Source organism: Mercenaria mercenaria, chromosome 13, assembly GCF_021730395.1.
Source record: "Mercenaria mercenaria strain notata chromosome 13, MADL_Memer_1, whole genome shotgun sequence".
Lineage (NCBI taxonomy): Eukaryota > Metazoa > Mollusca > Bivalvia > Venerida > Veneridae > Mercenaria > Mercenaria mercenaria.
In genome coordinates, this window is record NC_069373.1 from 68,216,095 (window position 1) to 68,233,462 (window position 17,368).

The following is a 17,368-nucleotide window of genomic DNA, read 5'->3' on the forward strand; positions in this document are numbered from 1 at the left end:
TGCTCCGGTACGGACCCCTGTGGGATTTAATAAGTATTTTCTAATTGCTTTAGTTAAACTAAATCAACACAAAAATGAGGGAAATAATTACAAGTTGGTACATAATTTTTGCTTAAATATAGGACAATTACAAATGTGAAAAATTCCCGTTTCATTTTTATGCACTTTTTTACGGTATCGTAAGTCAGACTCGACATACGAGGTTGTTAAGGTATGTTTTGAGTTATCGAAATAGCGTTACCTTAGTGTTACCTTAACACTGTCGTAAATAACCTCGTAAATTCATCGATATCGTAAGTTTCGAGTTAGCCACCCCTGCTCCGCTGCTATTCAAATTCTTTTGTGTGTATGCAACCCATGATTACAATAGGTAACAGTTAACGGCCACGTGCCACACTGTAGCACGCAAAACCACAGGTATTTCATATAGAACTATATATGATATAGACTCTATTTTGACAGGCGTTACTGTTCATAGTCAGGATTTTCATGCTTTTTCAGTTACAACTCAGGGTTAAAAGGTAGGACGGGAGCAGGGCTTTAAGTTAAACGTATTTCACTATACCTGTCCAGTACTGGACATGGTAAACGCTTCTTTCCTGCACAAATGACAATTTCACAACTTCTGTCCGGTTTGTACAAATTTCTGGCCGCGATAAACCATCTGACTTGTTTCTATGTGAAAATGTTTAACTGTGGTCACACTGCAACAATAGGCAGGCTGTGTTACCGAAAGTATGAGTATAAAGTTAACAATATTGTACTTTTACCTAACATTTACTTCAATAAAGACATGTGTACAAGCCCCTTCACCTTAAAAGTATAGTGAAATCTTTAACCGTACAGACCTATTAAACCAACTTTGCGCGGGACAAATAAGAGGTAAAAGAAATATGCTCTATATACATGATATAGTCCCGTTTAGACAACTGACTATGACAAAGGACGGTATCCCATTGAAGCCAACAACGTCAGTTTCAAATTCTATTGACAGTCAAATATGAAATAAATATACATAAAATTGTTGCAAAACATAATAATCAAGAACATGTTTTCGTCACCGGCATCTCGTCACAATACTACATTTTAAAATCATACTAAATATACTACATGTATACAATCATAATAAATACATGCACGCAAAAGGAGACTGATAACAAATTTAAAAAATTAAGATATTTACAGCACAGAATCGTCTAATCTACACACCAGTACGGGCACGGTAGCATGGTGCACTACATAGTCACTAACACTACCAAGGAAAGTTCGTCTCAACTTTCCAAGTCCACGACTTCCGGTTATAATAAAATCTGCACCTTCTTTTGTTGCCGCTTGTACAATCTGTTCCCCAGGTTCACCCGTTAATTGTTTTATAGTGCCTTTAACCTGCAATAAAAAAGAAACTGGACAATCTATTTTATCATACCTTTGTTAACCCTTACACTGCTAAATTTCTATAATGGACTGGTCCATCATTCAATGTGTGCAATACCATTTATTATTCGAAGGGGTGTTAACTGAAAATTTACTGACTGAATAGCGAACAGTGCAGATCATGATCCGACTGCACGGATGTGCAGGCTGATCTTGGTCTGCACTGGTCGCAAAGGCAGAATCACTTGCCGCCAGCAGACTACAGGTTAAACACGTCATTTGTTTGATATGATTTATACTTCACACGTTGAAATTATGTTAACATAATAATCATGTTGATGTATGTATTTGTAAATACATGTTTTTGGTACTATTAACTAGATAAAAAAAATCAAGAAATCTTAAGGAGTTTGGCTCTCCGATCCCTATTACTATTATACCAGTGACGGGGATAATAAACGTGCTCACCTGTGAAAACTAAAAGGAATAAACGGGACCCACAAAGAAAAAATAACATTCTTCACTTTTATTCTTCACTGCAAAGGTTTCATTTTCCTGATTTTTAAACCCGTCCATCGAACGGAATTACAAAGATCTCTCCTCACCAAAGTTCAAAACTAATCTACGACTTAGGTTTCAAACATTTCTGTTAACCCACTGAACATTATTTTCATTGTTTAAGATTGAATCTATTTCAACATGTACATGTTTGCTTATACTTCTGGCATATATCTACAATATAATCAGTATGAACTGTGTATGACGCTTTGGTATTATATCTTTGCTTGACATATATATATTAAGTAGTTTTAGGCAAAATGTTAAATTAAATGCTACAATGATTTCAAAATAACACGGAAGGTGCCATGAAGACGTTACATCTTATTTGTGTGAACCTGCAAGTTAGTAAGATATATACAGCAAATTATAGTGCTTGCATGTTACTGATAGCAACATTTACACCCACATGCTTAAAATGTTATGACATAACGCTTGGAGAATATTTGGCGGAGGTTTCCTAAGGAAAAGACAACTGACCGCCTCAGAATACGAGTTGCCATCATCAAAGTCATTTTGTTTCTTATCAAACCGTATATTTTGGTGATGAATTAGAGGATGCAAGTAATATCTTATGCATAATAACGGTTTTGTTCCAGAGGTAGAACAGAAATTGGAGACCATTAACACACTGGCCATAGCTTTCGCAGAAGCGGTGGTTCCAACCCGGCGGCGGTGGAGAATTCGTCGCAGAAGCGGTGGAGAAATATGGCCGGCTGACTACATAACTGTAAGTTTTCTAATGAGTTTTCCAATATGTATTCATGTTTGAATGGAAACAACCAGTGAGACAGGAGCCCACATGTGTACTCTTCCAGCACAAACTCTTGTTCAGTGCAATTCTTTGTCGTTAATGTAAACACTTCTGTACAGTTTGACGAGGGATTGCCGTTTTTGTAGAATTTCCATTAAAAAGAGTAAAATATTGTACAAAGCGACCCCTGAGCACGTTTGCATCAAATTGTAAGTATGACACTGTCAAGCAAAATCTATTTCTGTGTAATCGGCGAATCTTTATTGCAGGCATTTAAGATAATCAACCAAAATGTGATTCCAACGCAGTGACGGTGGGTACAATTGCAACGCATTTCGGTGGATCTTCTTTCTTTAATGTTCGTGATGGACGTCTAACTTAACTAAACAGCACTTTTCTCGGGAATTTGAATGGGGTATATCCATGAAATCTCTTTGACGTGAGACAGCAATAAAAATGAATGTTTAGAAATAATATTCTATTGATTTGCACTTCCGTTCTGATGAATACATACGCGAAAAGTAAGCTTAATGTTTTAAACCACAATCATCTGCAAAGAAATAACACCATGTTCTTTCGTACCAAATGCACTTCAATTATGAATGTTCATATGAACAAATGAAATATTTCGTTAACTTCATTTTCCCTTAATATGAACAAAATATCAACTGAAAATATAGACTGTTTGATTAATTGCTGACCACATGCGACTTTTACATCATATAACATACCAACGTGACTAATATACAATACAATTACTAATACGTAGAATACCATAACAAATTTTCATTGAGAAGCTGTGTTATACAAGTTAAGGGTTTTTGCAAGAAGACTGATTCATCTCCACCTCTACAATGTCATTTTCTTTTCTGAGGTTTACCACAGGCTTTCAAAATTCCAAGAGAAATGTTTTGATTGTTTGTTTCAACATTCAAAAATAAATAGACGGAGAAACAGAGTACAAACAACTAACAAACGATAAACAGAAAGCAATGATATAACAAATAACAGACAATTACTTGATTCACCTAAAAAACTGTCACATCGCCAATCAAACCTAAGAGACATTTTACTCCTTGTCCTAGTGCCAAGAAGAAGACAAAGAAACAACTGATTCATAGGCCGTCAAAATATAAAGAAAAATTGATTTTATTAATAAAGAAGTTCTATGAAAATCTTCTGAAGCGAGAATTCTTATTTTTCACTATGTTTCTAAACCTTATAAAAAATACGTAATACCCCTTAATAACATCGCTCTACTTTTCATCTCTCGTAAGGTAGAACACTTGTACCACTTTACCGTCTTCAACAAAAGAAGCAGAGTGATGTTATGTAATGGATATTTGTATTTTTTAATGTTTTTACATAGTTGTCTGTACTCTGTTTCTCCGTTTATTTTTCAGTGTTGAAACACAAAAAAATCTTAACTTTTTTCTTGACATTTTGAAATCTTGTGAAAAGAAAAGAAAAGGATATTGTAGAAGTAGAGATACATCGGCCTACTTGTAAAAAGGATAACTCATATAACACAGCTGCTCAATGGCATTTTGTTATGGTATTCTGCGTATAAGTAATTGTATTGTGCATTAGTCAAGTTGGTGTGTTATATGATGTAAAAGTCGCATGTGGTCAGTATTTAATTAAACAATCGATATTGTCAGTTAATATTTGTATTTATTCGGGGATAATGACTTTCAAGAAATCTTTCATGCATTCATATCAACAATCATAATTGAAGTGTATTTGGTATGATAGAACATGGTGTTATTTCTTGGCAGGAGATTATGGTTCAAAACATTAAGCTTACTTTTCGCGTATATATTCAAAAGAATGAAAGTGCAAATCAATAGAATATTATTTCTAAACATTCAGTTTCTATTGCTGTCTTATGTCAAAGAGATTTCATGTATCTATCTTAATCAAAATCTCGGGGAAAATGTTTTTTAGTTAAGTTAAAAGGCCATAACGAACATTAAAGAAACAAGATCCACCGCAATGCGTTGCAACTGTACCCACCGTCACTGCGTTGGAATCACTTTTTGGTTGATTACTTTATATGCCTGCAATAAAGATTCACCGATTACTCAGAAATAGCTTTTGCTTGACAGTGTCATACTTACGATTTGATGCAAACGTGCTCAGGGGTCGCTTTGTACAATATTTTACCCTTTTTAATGGAAATTCTACAAAAACGGCAATCCCTCGTCAAACTGTACAGAAGTGTTTACATTAACGACAAAGAATTGCACTGAATAAGTGTTTGTGGCTGGAAGAGTACACATCTGGGCTCCTGTCTCACTGGTTGTTTCCATTCAAACATGAATTAATATGGGAAAACTCATTAGAAAACATACCGTAATGTAGTCAGCCTGCCATATTTCTCCACCGCTTCTGCGACGAATTCTCCACCGCCGCCACGTTGGAACCACCGCTTCTGCGAAAGCTATGGCCAGTGTGATTAAGCTTGTATAGGGAAGGCCGAAGCTTTTACTCAAGTGTCCGCAAGTACCTGAAATAATGCCTGCATTGACACTTAGGGTCTTAAAAGTCGCAAGTAGACTTTCGCCATATGATCTTTAATTATGTAGTTGTGACATTCTTTCATGAACATCGTAACGGCAGTCACGATTTTACGCTTTTGTCACGATTTAATGCGTGGCGTTACGCGAGCACAATTGGTAGAACCATTGTAATAAAATCATTGAAAAAGAATGAAATTAAATGAAAATTTGTTTGTGAAATTATCTACAGATTTAACGTTTCATATTGCATCTAGTGCTCACTCAATGTCTTACACTGAAACAAACAGATATCTTCCATTTATATCAACACACAATGTGTCATGCAGTTATAGAATAATCACGGTAAATAGAAAACAGTGACCATGTATTTGTAACTAAATATAAAGTTATGACATAATGTCCTCAGTGTAAGCCTATTCTGACAAGGTAGCTTTTCCAATACCGTTGGTAAAGAAGGAAAAATGAATGCCTTGCAGAATTAAGACTACTGTGCAAATCTTACACTCGACTATGAGCTTATAACTGACCCTCTTCCGTAGAAACCTCCGCCAAATATTCTCCAAGCGTTATGTCATAACATTTTAAGCATGCGGGTGTTAATGTTGCTACCAGTAACATGTAAAACTATGTTTTGCTGTATATATCTGTCTAACTTGCAGGTTTGATTCAATCGGCTTTGCTGACACTTTTGATAGCGTCAATTTCTATTTGAAAAGACTGTAAGGAGTGAATTGTACAGAAAGTATATTTGTAAGGCATATGCTTGGCAAATGAACAATCAAGTTTATAAATCTAATTATTATTATACGTTTAGATTAGCATGCACTGAAAACAGGTTATTATTTAATTATGTAATTATTTTATAACATGTAATTTTTGCATTTTTTCTTCTTACCTGGAAAGCCATCAATGTTCACATATTCCTACCTGTATTCTACTAGTATGCCAAGGTTGTGTGGTTGTATGCCACAAATGTAAAAGATGGTAGTATTGTCATTAAAAAGTTTATGCTTGGTGTGTAGGAACTGAATTTCAGATCGGCATCACATGTTGAATAGTATAGGGAATCTGCACCACACTTTGTGCCTGGCACAAAGGTAGTGGACTGTGCACAAAGTATGTAACTCATTTTGTGCCTGGCACAAAATTATTGCAGTACATATAGTATGCAACTCACTAAGTGATTGGACTGTGCACAAAGTTAGTGGATAATACATATAGTATGCAACTCACTTTGTGCCTGGCACAATGTTTAGTATGCAACTCACTTTGTGCCTGGCACAATGTTAGTGGGCTGTGCCTGAAGTTACTTATTTTGTGCCTGGCACAAAGTTATTGCTATACATATAGTATGAAACAAAGTTAGTGGACCAGGCAGAAGTATGTAACTCACTTTGTGGTTTAATAATCAATAGGATGTTGCTCACTTTGTGCCGGGCACAAAGTAAGTGGAAAATGTACTAACTTTGTGCCTGGCACAAACTAACTTGTCTGTGTACATGATCTTTGGCTCATTTTTGTACCTTGCACAAATTAAGTAGACAATGGAGTCACATTGTGCCTGGCAAAATGTTAGTTTACTGTGCACATAGTATGAAACTCACTTTGTTCCTTGGTCAATAATCATTGTGAATAACTCACTTTCTGTCTGGCACTTAAACTATGTACTATACTCAGTGTATGTGAATATGTGGTGGTAGATAGCTGACTATGCTAAGGGCATGCAGATGATATGAAAGTTATAAAACAGCAGACAAAGATTGATCACGAACCACACAGCTTTCATTTCTATTTCGCAGGTCTGAGAATCAAATGACATCACATAACTGTATAAAAGATATTATGATTACATGTGTGCAACAGTTGCTGTTTTTTCTTTGCAGTATGTATGTATTCATGGAAGAAAATTTCAGAAACACGTTTGATCCTAATAAATAATTTATTCCATTACCAGTGGATTTCAGTACATACAATTTGAGTAATGAACATATTTAACACAGAAATAAGTTATCACAGTGTATGTATATGATGAAAGATTATTTTTATTTTCAATTAAAACAAGTGAATGAAGTATTGCCATGCAATACAAAGTCCCCTACTGGAAGGCACCTAATTTTCTCTACTGCAGTATAACATAATGAACTGATATCTGTCAATGATGTATAAACAATATTGTACTACATATACAATATGTTATAACAACACACTTGGATTAAAATGTGCATATATAAAAACCCACAGTTGTTTTCATATTGAATTTTTTTGGCTGATTATAAAAATGTTATCATGTAAGTTATTTATAGTAACAACAAAGGGAAATTAATCTTTAAAAAAAAAAATAATATAAGTCCACAAGAAACTCTTTACTAGTAGAGATAGGTCAAAATACACCTAAAAATTGATGTAACATGCATGCTGTACCACAGAAAAGTGTCTCGATTTTTCTCTACCGCCAGTAATAAAAAAGTTACAATAAAATCTATTTATAGTAAAACAAAGGGACGTAATTCTAAAAACAAGGGTGCCTCATGGTGGTGAACATTTGGTCCAAGTTACATCAAAATCCCTCCATGCATGAAGAAGAATGTTCCTACAAAGTCATTCTTGAATTTTACCTTTGACCTCTAAATACGACCTTGAACCTTAGACCTAGGGACCTGTTTCTTGCGCATGACATTTGTCTCAAACAGGGAATATTTTTGCCAACTGATGTCTAAATCCTGCTTTGCATGACAAGTTATAGACCGACAGAAAAAAATCCTCTTGACCTTTGATCTCAAAGTGTGACCTTGACCTTTAAGCTAGGGTACTGGGTGTTGCGCATGACACGTCGTCTCATCATGGAAACATTTGTGCCAACTAATATTAAAATCCCTTCATGAATGCAGAGTTATGGACGGACAGGAAAAAACTCTGTTGACCTTTGACCCCCAATTGTGACCTTGACCTTTGAGCTAGGGGTCCGGGATTTGCGCATGACACTCGTCTCATCATTGGGAACACTTGTGCTAAGTGATATTAAAATCCCTTAATGAATGTCAGAGTTATGGACCGGACACGAAACAGACCCTGTTCATGCTAATTTAACATTTGACTGCTAAGTGTGACCTTGACCTTTGAGCTAGGGGTCTGAAAGTTGTGCATGACATACGTCTTATTATGAGTACATTTGTGCCAAGTAATATTAAAATCCCTTCATAGATGGAGAGTTATGGACCAGACAGGAAAAAAGCCTTGTTGACCTTTGACCTCCAATTGTGACCTTGATCTTTAAGCAAGGGATCCAGGTTTTGCGCATGACACGTCGTCTCCTCATGGGGAACATTTGTGCCAAGTAATATTAAAATCTCTTCATGGATGGGAGAGTTATGGACCGGACAGGAAAAAAGCCCTGCTGACCTTTGACCTCCAATTGTGACCTTGACCTTTGAGCTAGGGTCCGGATTTGCGCATACACATCATCTCATCATGGGGAACATTTGTGCCAAGTAATACTAAAATCCCTTCAAGGATGGAGAGTTGTGGACCGGACAGGAAAAAGCCCTGTTGACCTTTGACCTCCAATTGTGACCTTGACCTTTGAGCTAGGGTCCGGGTTTTGCGCATGACACGTCGTCTCATCATGGGGAACATTTGTGCCAAGTAATATTAAAATCCCTTCATGGATGACAGAGTTATGGACCGGACACGAAATTGCGGACGGACGGAATGACGGAAAAGCGCATTCCTATAGTCCCCGAAACTGGTTTTCAACCAGTAGGGGACTAATAACTGTAGATGTGATATACTAATTTATTTCCCTAGTTAACTGGCATTAGAACACCACATTTTTTCCATATGCTATACCATTATTTATACATGCCAAACTTACTTTATTATTAAACAAGGCAGTCTGAAGGACAGCTAAATCCCCCGCCACTGCTATGGATAGTGAAAGGGTAAACCTTTGATTTTAGCTGTGACCTTGACCTTGAACTGACATGGCTGACTCATGAATTCTGCACAACGTCTTGATGAGGTGATCATTTGACCAAAGTTTCATGAAAATCCTTCAAGGGGTTTAGGAGATACAGAGCTGAAACCTTTGACCTTCAGTTGTGACCTTGACCTTGAGTTGACATGGCTGACTCGTGAGTTCTTGATGAGGTGATCATTTGACCCAAGTTTGATGAAAATCCTTCAAGGGGTTAAGGAGATACAGAGTGGACACCAAATGGAAGGCTCAAACCTTCGACCCTTAGTTGTGACCTTGACCTTGAGCTGGCATGGCTGACTCATAATTTCCTGCACATCGTTCTGATGAGTAATCATTTGACCCAAGTTTTATAAAATCCTTCAAGGGTTTAGGAATATAGAGCGGACACGAAATGGAAGGCTCAAACCTTTGACCTCAGCTGTGACCTTGAACTGAGCCGACATGGCTGACTCATAAGTTCTGCACATCGTTTTGATGAGGTGATCGTTTGACCCAAGTTTGATGAAAATCCTGCAAGGGGTTTAGGAGATATAGAGCGGACACAAAATGGAAGGCTCAAACCTTTGACCCTAAGTTGTGACCTTGACCTTGAGCCGGCATGACTGACTCATGGGTTCTGCACATCGTCTTGATGAGGTGATCATTTGACCCAAGTTTGATAAAATTCCTTCAAGGGGTTTAAGAGAAATTGAGCGGACACAAAATGGAAGGCTCAAATCTTTGACCCTAAGTTGTGACCTTGACCTTGAGCCGGCATGGCTGACTCATGGGTTCTGCACATCGTCTTGATGAGGTGATCATTTGACCCAAGTTTTATAAAATTCCTTCAAGGCGTTTAGGAGATATAGAGCGGACACAAAATGGCAGGCTCAAACCTTTGACCTTGAGTTGTGACCTTGACCTTGAACCAACAAGGTTGACTCATGGGTTCTGCACATCGTCTTGATGAGGGGATCATTTGACCCAAGTTTCATGAAAATCCTTCAAGGGGTTTAGGAGATATGGACCGGACATGATTTTGTTACAGACGGAAGGAAGGACGGACAGACGGACGGATGGACGGACGCAGACCATTCCTATAATCCCTCCGCCACGGCGGGGGATTAATCACATAAACCTAGGGAAATTTCTATCAATTAGTTGTGACAGGTATAAATTGTTCAAAATCTTATTGGTAGTACAAAACTGTAATATTGGGTCTCTTGCCTGTTGTAATCTGCTGCTGGAGGTTTCATTATGTTCTTTATCATTTCCCAATTTGTTCCAATATTATATAAACATTGAATGGAACTGTTTATATTAGAAATAATATATCTCATCGGTGATTTGTCGCTGAATAAATCACTGTTTGGAGTTCAGATGCGAAGGAATTATATCACGGGGGCGTAGCCCGAGTGATAAAATGCTAGGCATCTGAACGACAAACAGTAATTTATTCAAGAGCAAATCACTAAATGAGATATATTATTTCGATTCTAACATGTTATCAACACTTTAAAGTACACCCTTGTCGGCATGCATTAAATATTTGCCCGTTTTCAATCGGGTTCTTTTCCAGCGCGCCGCTACGCTGCTTGAGGCTATGACGTAATAATAGTGACGTCAGAACAGTGAATTGTTGTTTAATTATTCACTGTTTCCAGCCGTCTTTGTTGAATAGCAAAATGAATCGGATCGTGTTAGAATGTTATGCAACACACACACATTATGTACATAATAATTACAGTAACTGTGAAATCATTAAATTTTGCTGGTATGAAATTTCGCGCTAACATGAAAAGTGACTGTTTCGCACGGACATTAATTCGCGCATTTTCAATTTATAAATGAAAAAATTAATAAAACAAGAGCTGTCTCCATAGGATGACACATGCCCCCGATGGCACTTTGAATGAATAGTTATAGCCGATGTTAGAGTTTAGGACCTTTGACCTACGGACCTGGGTCTTGCGCGCGACAAGTCGTCTTACTGTGGTATACATTCATGCCCAATAATTTTAAAATCCATGCATGAATGACAAAGATATGGACCGGACACGCCCATCAATGCACTATCATGAAATATGACCTTTAACGTCTAAGTGTGACCTTGACCTTTGAGCTACGGACCTGGGTCTTGTGCGTGACACGTCGTCTTACTGTGGTACACATTCATGCCAAGTTATTTGAAAATCCATCCATGGATGACAAATATATGGACCGGACACGAATGCACTATCATGAAAAATGACCTTTAACGTCTAAGTGTGACCTTGACCTACAGACCTGGGTCTTGCGCGCGACACGTCGTCTTACTGTGGTACACATTCATGCCAAGTTATTTGAAAGTCAATCCATCGATGACAAAGATATGGACCGGACACGAATGCAGTATCATGAAAAATGACCTTTAACGTCTAAGTGTGACCTTGACCTTTGAGGTACGGACCTGGGTCTTGCGCGCGACACGTCGTCTTACTGTGGTACACATTCATGCCAAGTTATTTGAAAATCCATCCATCGATGACAAAGATATGGACCGGACACGAATGCAGTATCATGAAAAATGACCTTTAACGTCTAAGTGTGACCTTGACCTTTGAGCTACTGACCTGGGTCTTGCGCGCGACACGTCGTCTTATTGTGGTACACATTCATGCCAAGTTATTTGAAAATCCATCCATCGATGACAAAGATATGGACCGGACACGAAAATTGCGGACAGACTGACAGACGGTTCAAAAACTAAATGCCTCCCTTCGGGGGCATAAAAATAATAATAGCACGGTCTTAAATTCGCGCATCGCTCCTAGCGCGTAATACGTGAAAATTAGTCCTACGCGAATAAAAATGATTTCACAGTATTACATCCAAATGTCGAAATTTCTCTGAACTCTAGACCAGAAAATCAAATAAAATATGAAACTATCTGGTTCAAAACTTCAAAGATACGGGTAATAATCCTTGGAATATGTGTTTAAATCAAAATAATCAAGATAGTAAGTCTCAGACAGTGGTTTGCTTTTGAACAAAACAATGTTTATTACTATATCACTTGGCTTCACTCTTGTGATAAATTTTCTATGTATCTGAACAATCATCATGGTTTAATTCAAAAGGGAATCACTACCTGAGATAAATATATTTTTTAAAGTTATAAAATAATTTGAAGACAATTTTCCAATGAACTAGAATGTGTCTGTAGGACACAGGGTGTGCCCCCCACTGGTACATTTGTCACAAATAAGTGGCAATAATTCAAATGTTTGCAGTCTTAATGGGGTATAGCCTCAACAAACATTTTATGAAAAGGATTCATTATTCTAGGCGCTATACTTTTTGAGCTGTGAACATCACAAACAAAAAAATCCACTATTTTGGCTATTTCAAGGGCCATAACTCAGTAATAAGAGCTAAGGTTCTCAAGAAGAATGCCAAGTGTGCAAGGTCACATCACAATAAAGACTCCAGCAAGGTTTCCTGAATTTACATCAAATACTTTTTGAGCTAGATATATAATTAGGTGAAAAAGTGCATTTTTTTACTATTTCAGGGGCCATAACTTTAAAAATAAGGGGTGAAGCCAGACAAAAAATTAGAGGTGTGCAAGTTTATATCATGATAAAGACTTATGCGAGTTTTCAACCATTTATATTAAGTGGCAATAATTCAAATTTCAGAAATAGTTTCATGCTTAGAAATCGTCATCAATCAACACTAATAAGTAATAAATCAAATAATGTACCAATTAAAATACAGATCATTAAATTATAATGCAGATCATTATTACGAACGATTATTTAAATAAAGAATACATACATTTGAAAGTTTCATGAGTTCGTTCATTTGAGCTATCAACAATTTACTTTGCTGTTGTTCTTCAGATACCATTTTCGTCATCAGTGCTGCGTCTGCGGTCATCACGGCTGAAAAATATGCAATGTTTATTCCCCGTCTTGCTATGAATATCATATTTCTAAATAACTGCTCCTATATTTGTTTAACTACTATTATACCTCCCTCATGGCTCTAACATTTTCATTTTCAGGTGGTCATTTGGTGATCCCGTCTATTATATTTCTATGGATGGCCGTTGGGTTAGACTAAATATAACTGTTCGAAAAGACCAATTAATCATTGGGTTTGTCCGTGACCCCCAATAATAGATGCAAAATCATCTATATTTTAAACAAACGCTGCTGATATAACTGAAAATTATTTAACTAAGACTTGTAACACGTTTACTGTTTGTCTTCAGAGACTGTTTCATTGTACGGAGAGCTTGTTTCTGAATGTTAACATATGTTTTATGAAAACAACTACAAACTTAATATACAAAACAGCTTTTTCTTGTAATACATTTTGTGACTAAGCTTGAAACAAACTCCTGACCTGCATCTAATTATATCTACCTGTGATAACTACGATTAATACCAACAACTTCCTTTTCCAACCATAACATGTAATTTTGCGATGGCAAAGACAACTCTGCATTTCCTAGCACCATGAGCATAACAATTGTTATAAAACTAAGCACAAAGTCTATCCATTTCCAAAAAGATTAATTTACATAATTGAAAAACGATGGCAATACATTAGAGTAAAAAAGTAATATAACAAAGGCATATTGCCATATTAATTTTGTCTGACATTCTACCATACTTTAAAGGAAAAGTCTTTGCTTTTATTACTTGCTCGTTTTATATATTTGTATCATTTTGCTATCTATATGCAACGTATTGTTCTAAAAGTTTGGCATAATTCAAAACATTATTCAGGTAATTTTAGAGAAATTAGCCATAACCAACAAGTGATGCGTTAGAAGATTTGTGCAGCTATTTATTAATAAATTGAATTAACATTACTTAACAATCATGTCAATTGAACGAAAAATATAACAGATTATAGAAACAAAATGTACTGAAATTTGTCCATTAAATGTTAACAAAGTGACATGTCATGTCATGTTATGTCAATGATAAACTGAAATAGAAATTAAAATAGAAATTAGTTGGTTGTGGCAAATTAAACAAGAGAAATATTTAACTTACGGACGTGAGAGAGCTTCTTGAATTCTGGAATATATAACACAATAACATAGTCACCCCTCTGGTACATCTTCTTCACGTACCCTTAAACAAATGAAATAACTGATCAATATAGTAATTAACTCATAAAAACAGATTTCTAATTAGCATTCCCTTATTGTATCTACACCCTCAAAAAGTAAGCATCGCATATGAAATATCAGACACATAAAACAGTTTTGCAATAGGCTAATTATTAATGCTAATTATTTTACAATCAATTTTTGCAGCATGTCTAACGCATTTTATTCTGTATATTTTAAAGCCGACACAGGTGATTTGACGTTTCAAATGTTCTTAATGTATATAGTGGGGCAGGTGACGAGGTTTTTCATTTCTGGAACAAGCATGCAATGCCGAACGTGTTTGAACACAAAATGATGAAAATAGAATGATACGATTAACACACTTTACCTATCTAATTCAGAATATCAACTCCAACTATTCAGTTTGAGCACTATCACCGAAGCTATCAATGGAATATTTGTATTATTTGGTTCTTAAAATTCAACACAATCTAAAGATCTTTGTCTAATCTTGCTTATTATCATGCTGATTTCTCTCTGCCACAGAGCGAGGTGCACGTTATTATAATTATCTATTAATGATGCATGCCCTTTGGGTTACCTGGCTCAAAAAGAGCGATATTTCGGGCAAATTCCGTACAGTGTATTATGAATTCAAGTCTTTGTAGAACACATATAACCTCTCTGCCGTGAAGATTTTTGGTCCCCGTTTCCCAGCTGACAAATGTCCAAAAAATGAGTATCAAAAGATTTAACATGTTTAACTTTTCTCTATAACATCTGCCTCATTGCCTGTGCCAAAATCTGTACGAACATCAAAACATTGATTCTACTGTGATACAGATAGTATTTGAGACTTGCCTACAACAACAATCCCTGAAGAAGATAGGTATTTTGATTCGAAAATAGCTCCTGCGTGAAACATGTGAATATCGTGCACTATTGATACAAGAACAATAAACCGAGTTATCTGATGTAGGTAAATAATTGCACGAGAATAACCTCACGTTTCTAGAATTCCTTACAAGATCTGCAAGATAATTATTACCAGGAAGCGATGGAATTTAGAAAGCAAGGTTTTTAATTCGTTCAGGTTGGTTAACAGCTGGCATAAGTATATTATGAAATACGTTTGTATAACTAAATACTTTTTATAAAATTAACAAGAGTTATAAAACGCATGTTAACCGAGTTTTACTACATTGTTATTGTAATTAAGAATGGTTTACTTACATTTAAATGCATCTTCAGCATTTTTACTACCATCTATTCCAATCACAATTCTGCGTTTATATTCAGATCCTTGTCTCTTTTGGTCCATAGTATTCCAGGTACAGATTTTTATTGATAAAAAAAGCAATCGCAGAAAACTCAAAATCTGTATTCATACACACTTATCCTGAAAACGCGCATGCGCTTTTTCTTTTTTCTGTTTCCACTCTCCTACAGATCACAGGATATAACAAGTGTTAGAATACCTTTGTATGCTTACTATTATCTAAACTATAGTAATGTCAAAACCATATCATACAGGCCACTTGACTCGCAGCTATTCATGTTTTCTTGCGCTACACAAAAACACAGTGTACTACAATATAAATCATATGTATATCATAATAATACATTGAACAAATACGGATACGCATAATTGATTTATCAGGTCAATTACATGTATAATGGTAAACCGATTTTTAGCTATGTTAATAGATCTTACAATGATTGCATATATATGATAATGATATTTGTTTGTTTGTTTTGAGTTTAACGCCGATTTTCAACAGTATTTCAGTCATGTAACGGCGGGCAGTTAGCCTAACCAGTGTTCCTGGATTCTGTACCAGTAAAAACTTGTTCTCCGCAAGTAAATGCCAACTTCCCCACATGAACTATGTTACGGAACTACACTTAAAAGAGGAAGAATATGAATTATAAATGATTGGAAATTCTTTCCAAAATGTAAACCGATGCAGAGACATAGGAGTATTATTACCTATAAAACACAAAGATAAAACCTCTCCGTCATATTCAAGAACAGGTAAAAGAAATTAATTATTTAGCTTAATTCTATATGACGTCATAGTTGATCAATGCTCGTGACGTTTCATGCGATAAAACAGGTTTATCGCATAGTGCGGCAATTTTCCTTTGATCTTTGCAGCATGTTATACATAGTACCACACATTATTACTACAAAACTGTGCTGATATCTTACAAAACTGTTGCGATATATATCAACACGGAAATCTCTATGGAGTTTCATAAGAAAAAAAAGTGTTCCGATATATATCAGCACAGTAAAACTGTTCCGATATATATCGGAACACTTTTTCTCTATTGAGGTCCTATCAAGGGAGTATAATTTTTTCCTTTCAAAGAAAAGATGATTTTAGCTCCAATTTACAGTTCACAGAGAAAGAATTGTCACAAACACCTACATTTATAAAGTAAAAGAATAAATAAACTAGAATATTTCAAAAAATTGATAGTTATTGCCAAATTCAGAAATACATGAAATTCTGAGATTTCTCAAATGTTTCTTTTTCTTTGATTTTTTTTTTTACAAACAAAACAACAAAGTTTTACAATATGTCTGGCCAATGAAATGCAAAGATTTAAAACCAATGCAGAAATTTGTTGGGTACTTTTATCTGGGGAACACATTTTCTAAAACAGAAGTTTTAGTGTTTCAGTCAGCGAGGCGCAGAAAGTGAATCAAAATAGTAAAAATAATAATAAACAAATTTAAATGAAAATGATATATAAATTTTAATGATAAACTATGCGATAAAACAGTTATAATATGTAGTGCTCGTGTGTTACCAGGATATATCAGAGCTAGGGGTACATCTCGTTATTTTTCTCTTCACATATCTGTCTCGGCCTACCGGCCTCGACGATATGTGCAGAGAAAAATACCCTCCCCCTAGCTCTGATATATCCTGGTAACACACTCTCACACATACTATAACTATTACTTATGTTTTGAAATGACATGAAATAAAGGTTTTTAATGTGAAACCAAAATAACTTTCACCCTTGACACTACATTTTAATATAACATCTGCTGGATATTCGGATTTGACACTGACCAA

General features: G+C 35.8%; 1 protein-coding gene across 1 annotated transcript; it reads right to left on the minus strand.

Annotated features, from left to right (window-relative positions):
* Nucleotides 1–971: 971 nt before the first annotated feature.
* On the minus strand, nucleotides 972–15,851 carry LOC123530166 (universal stress protein Sll1388-like). The gene is made up of 4 exons (XM_045310906.2): nucleotides 15,510–15,851; nucleotides 14,215–14,295; nucleotides 12,983–13,089; nucleotides 972–1,386 (listed from the first exon to the last, which is right to left on the minus strand). Exons 1-4 carry the CDS (start codon nucleotides 15,595–15,597, stop codon nucleotides 1,180–1,182), a joined length of 483 nt encoding a protein of 160 aa, XP_045166841.1. The 5' UTR covers nucleotides 15,598–15,851; the 3' UTR covers nucleotides 972–1,179.
* Between the last annotated feature and the right edge of the window lie 1,517 nt (nucleotides 15,852–17,368).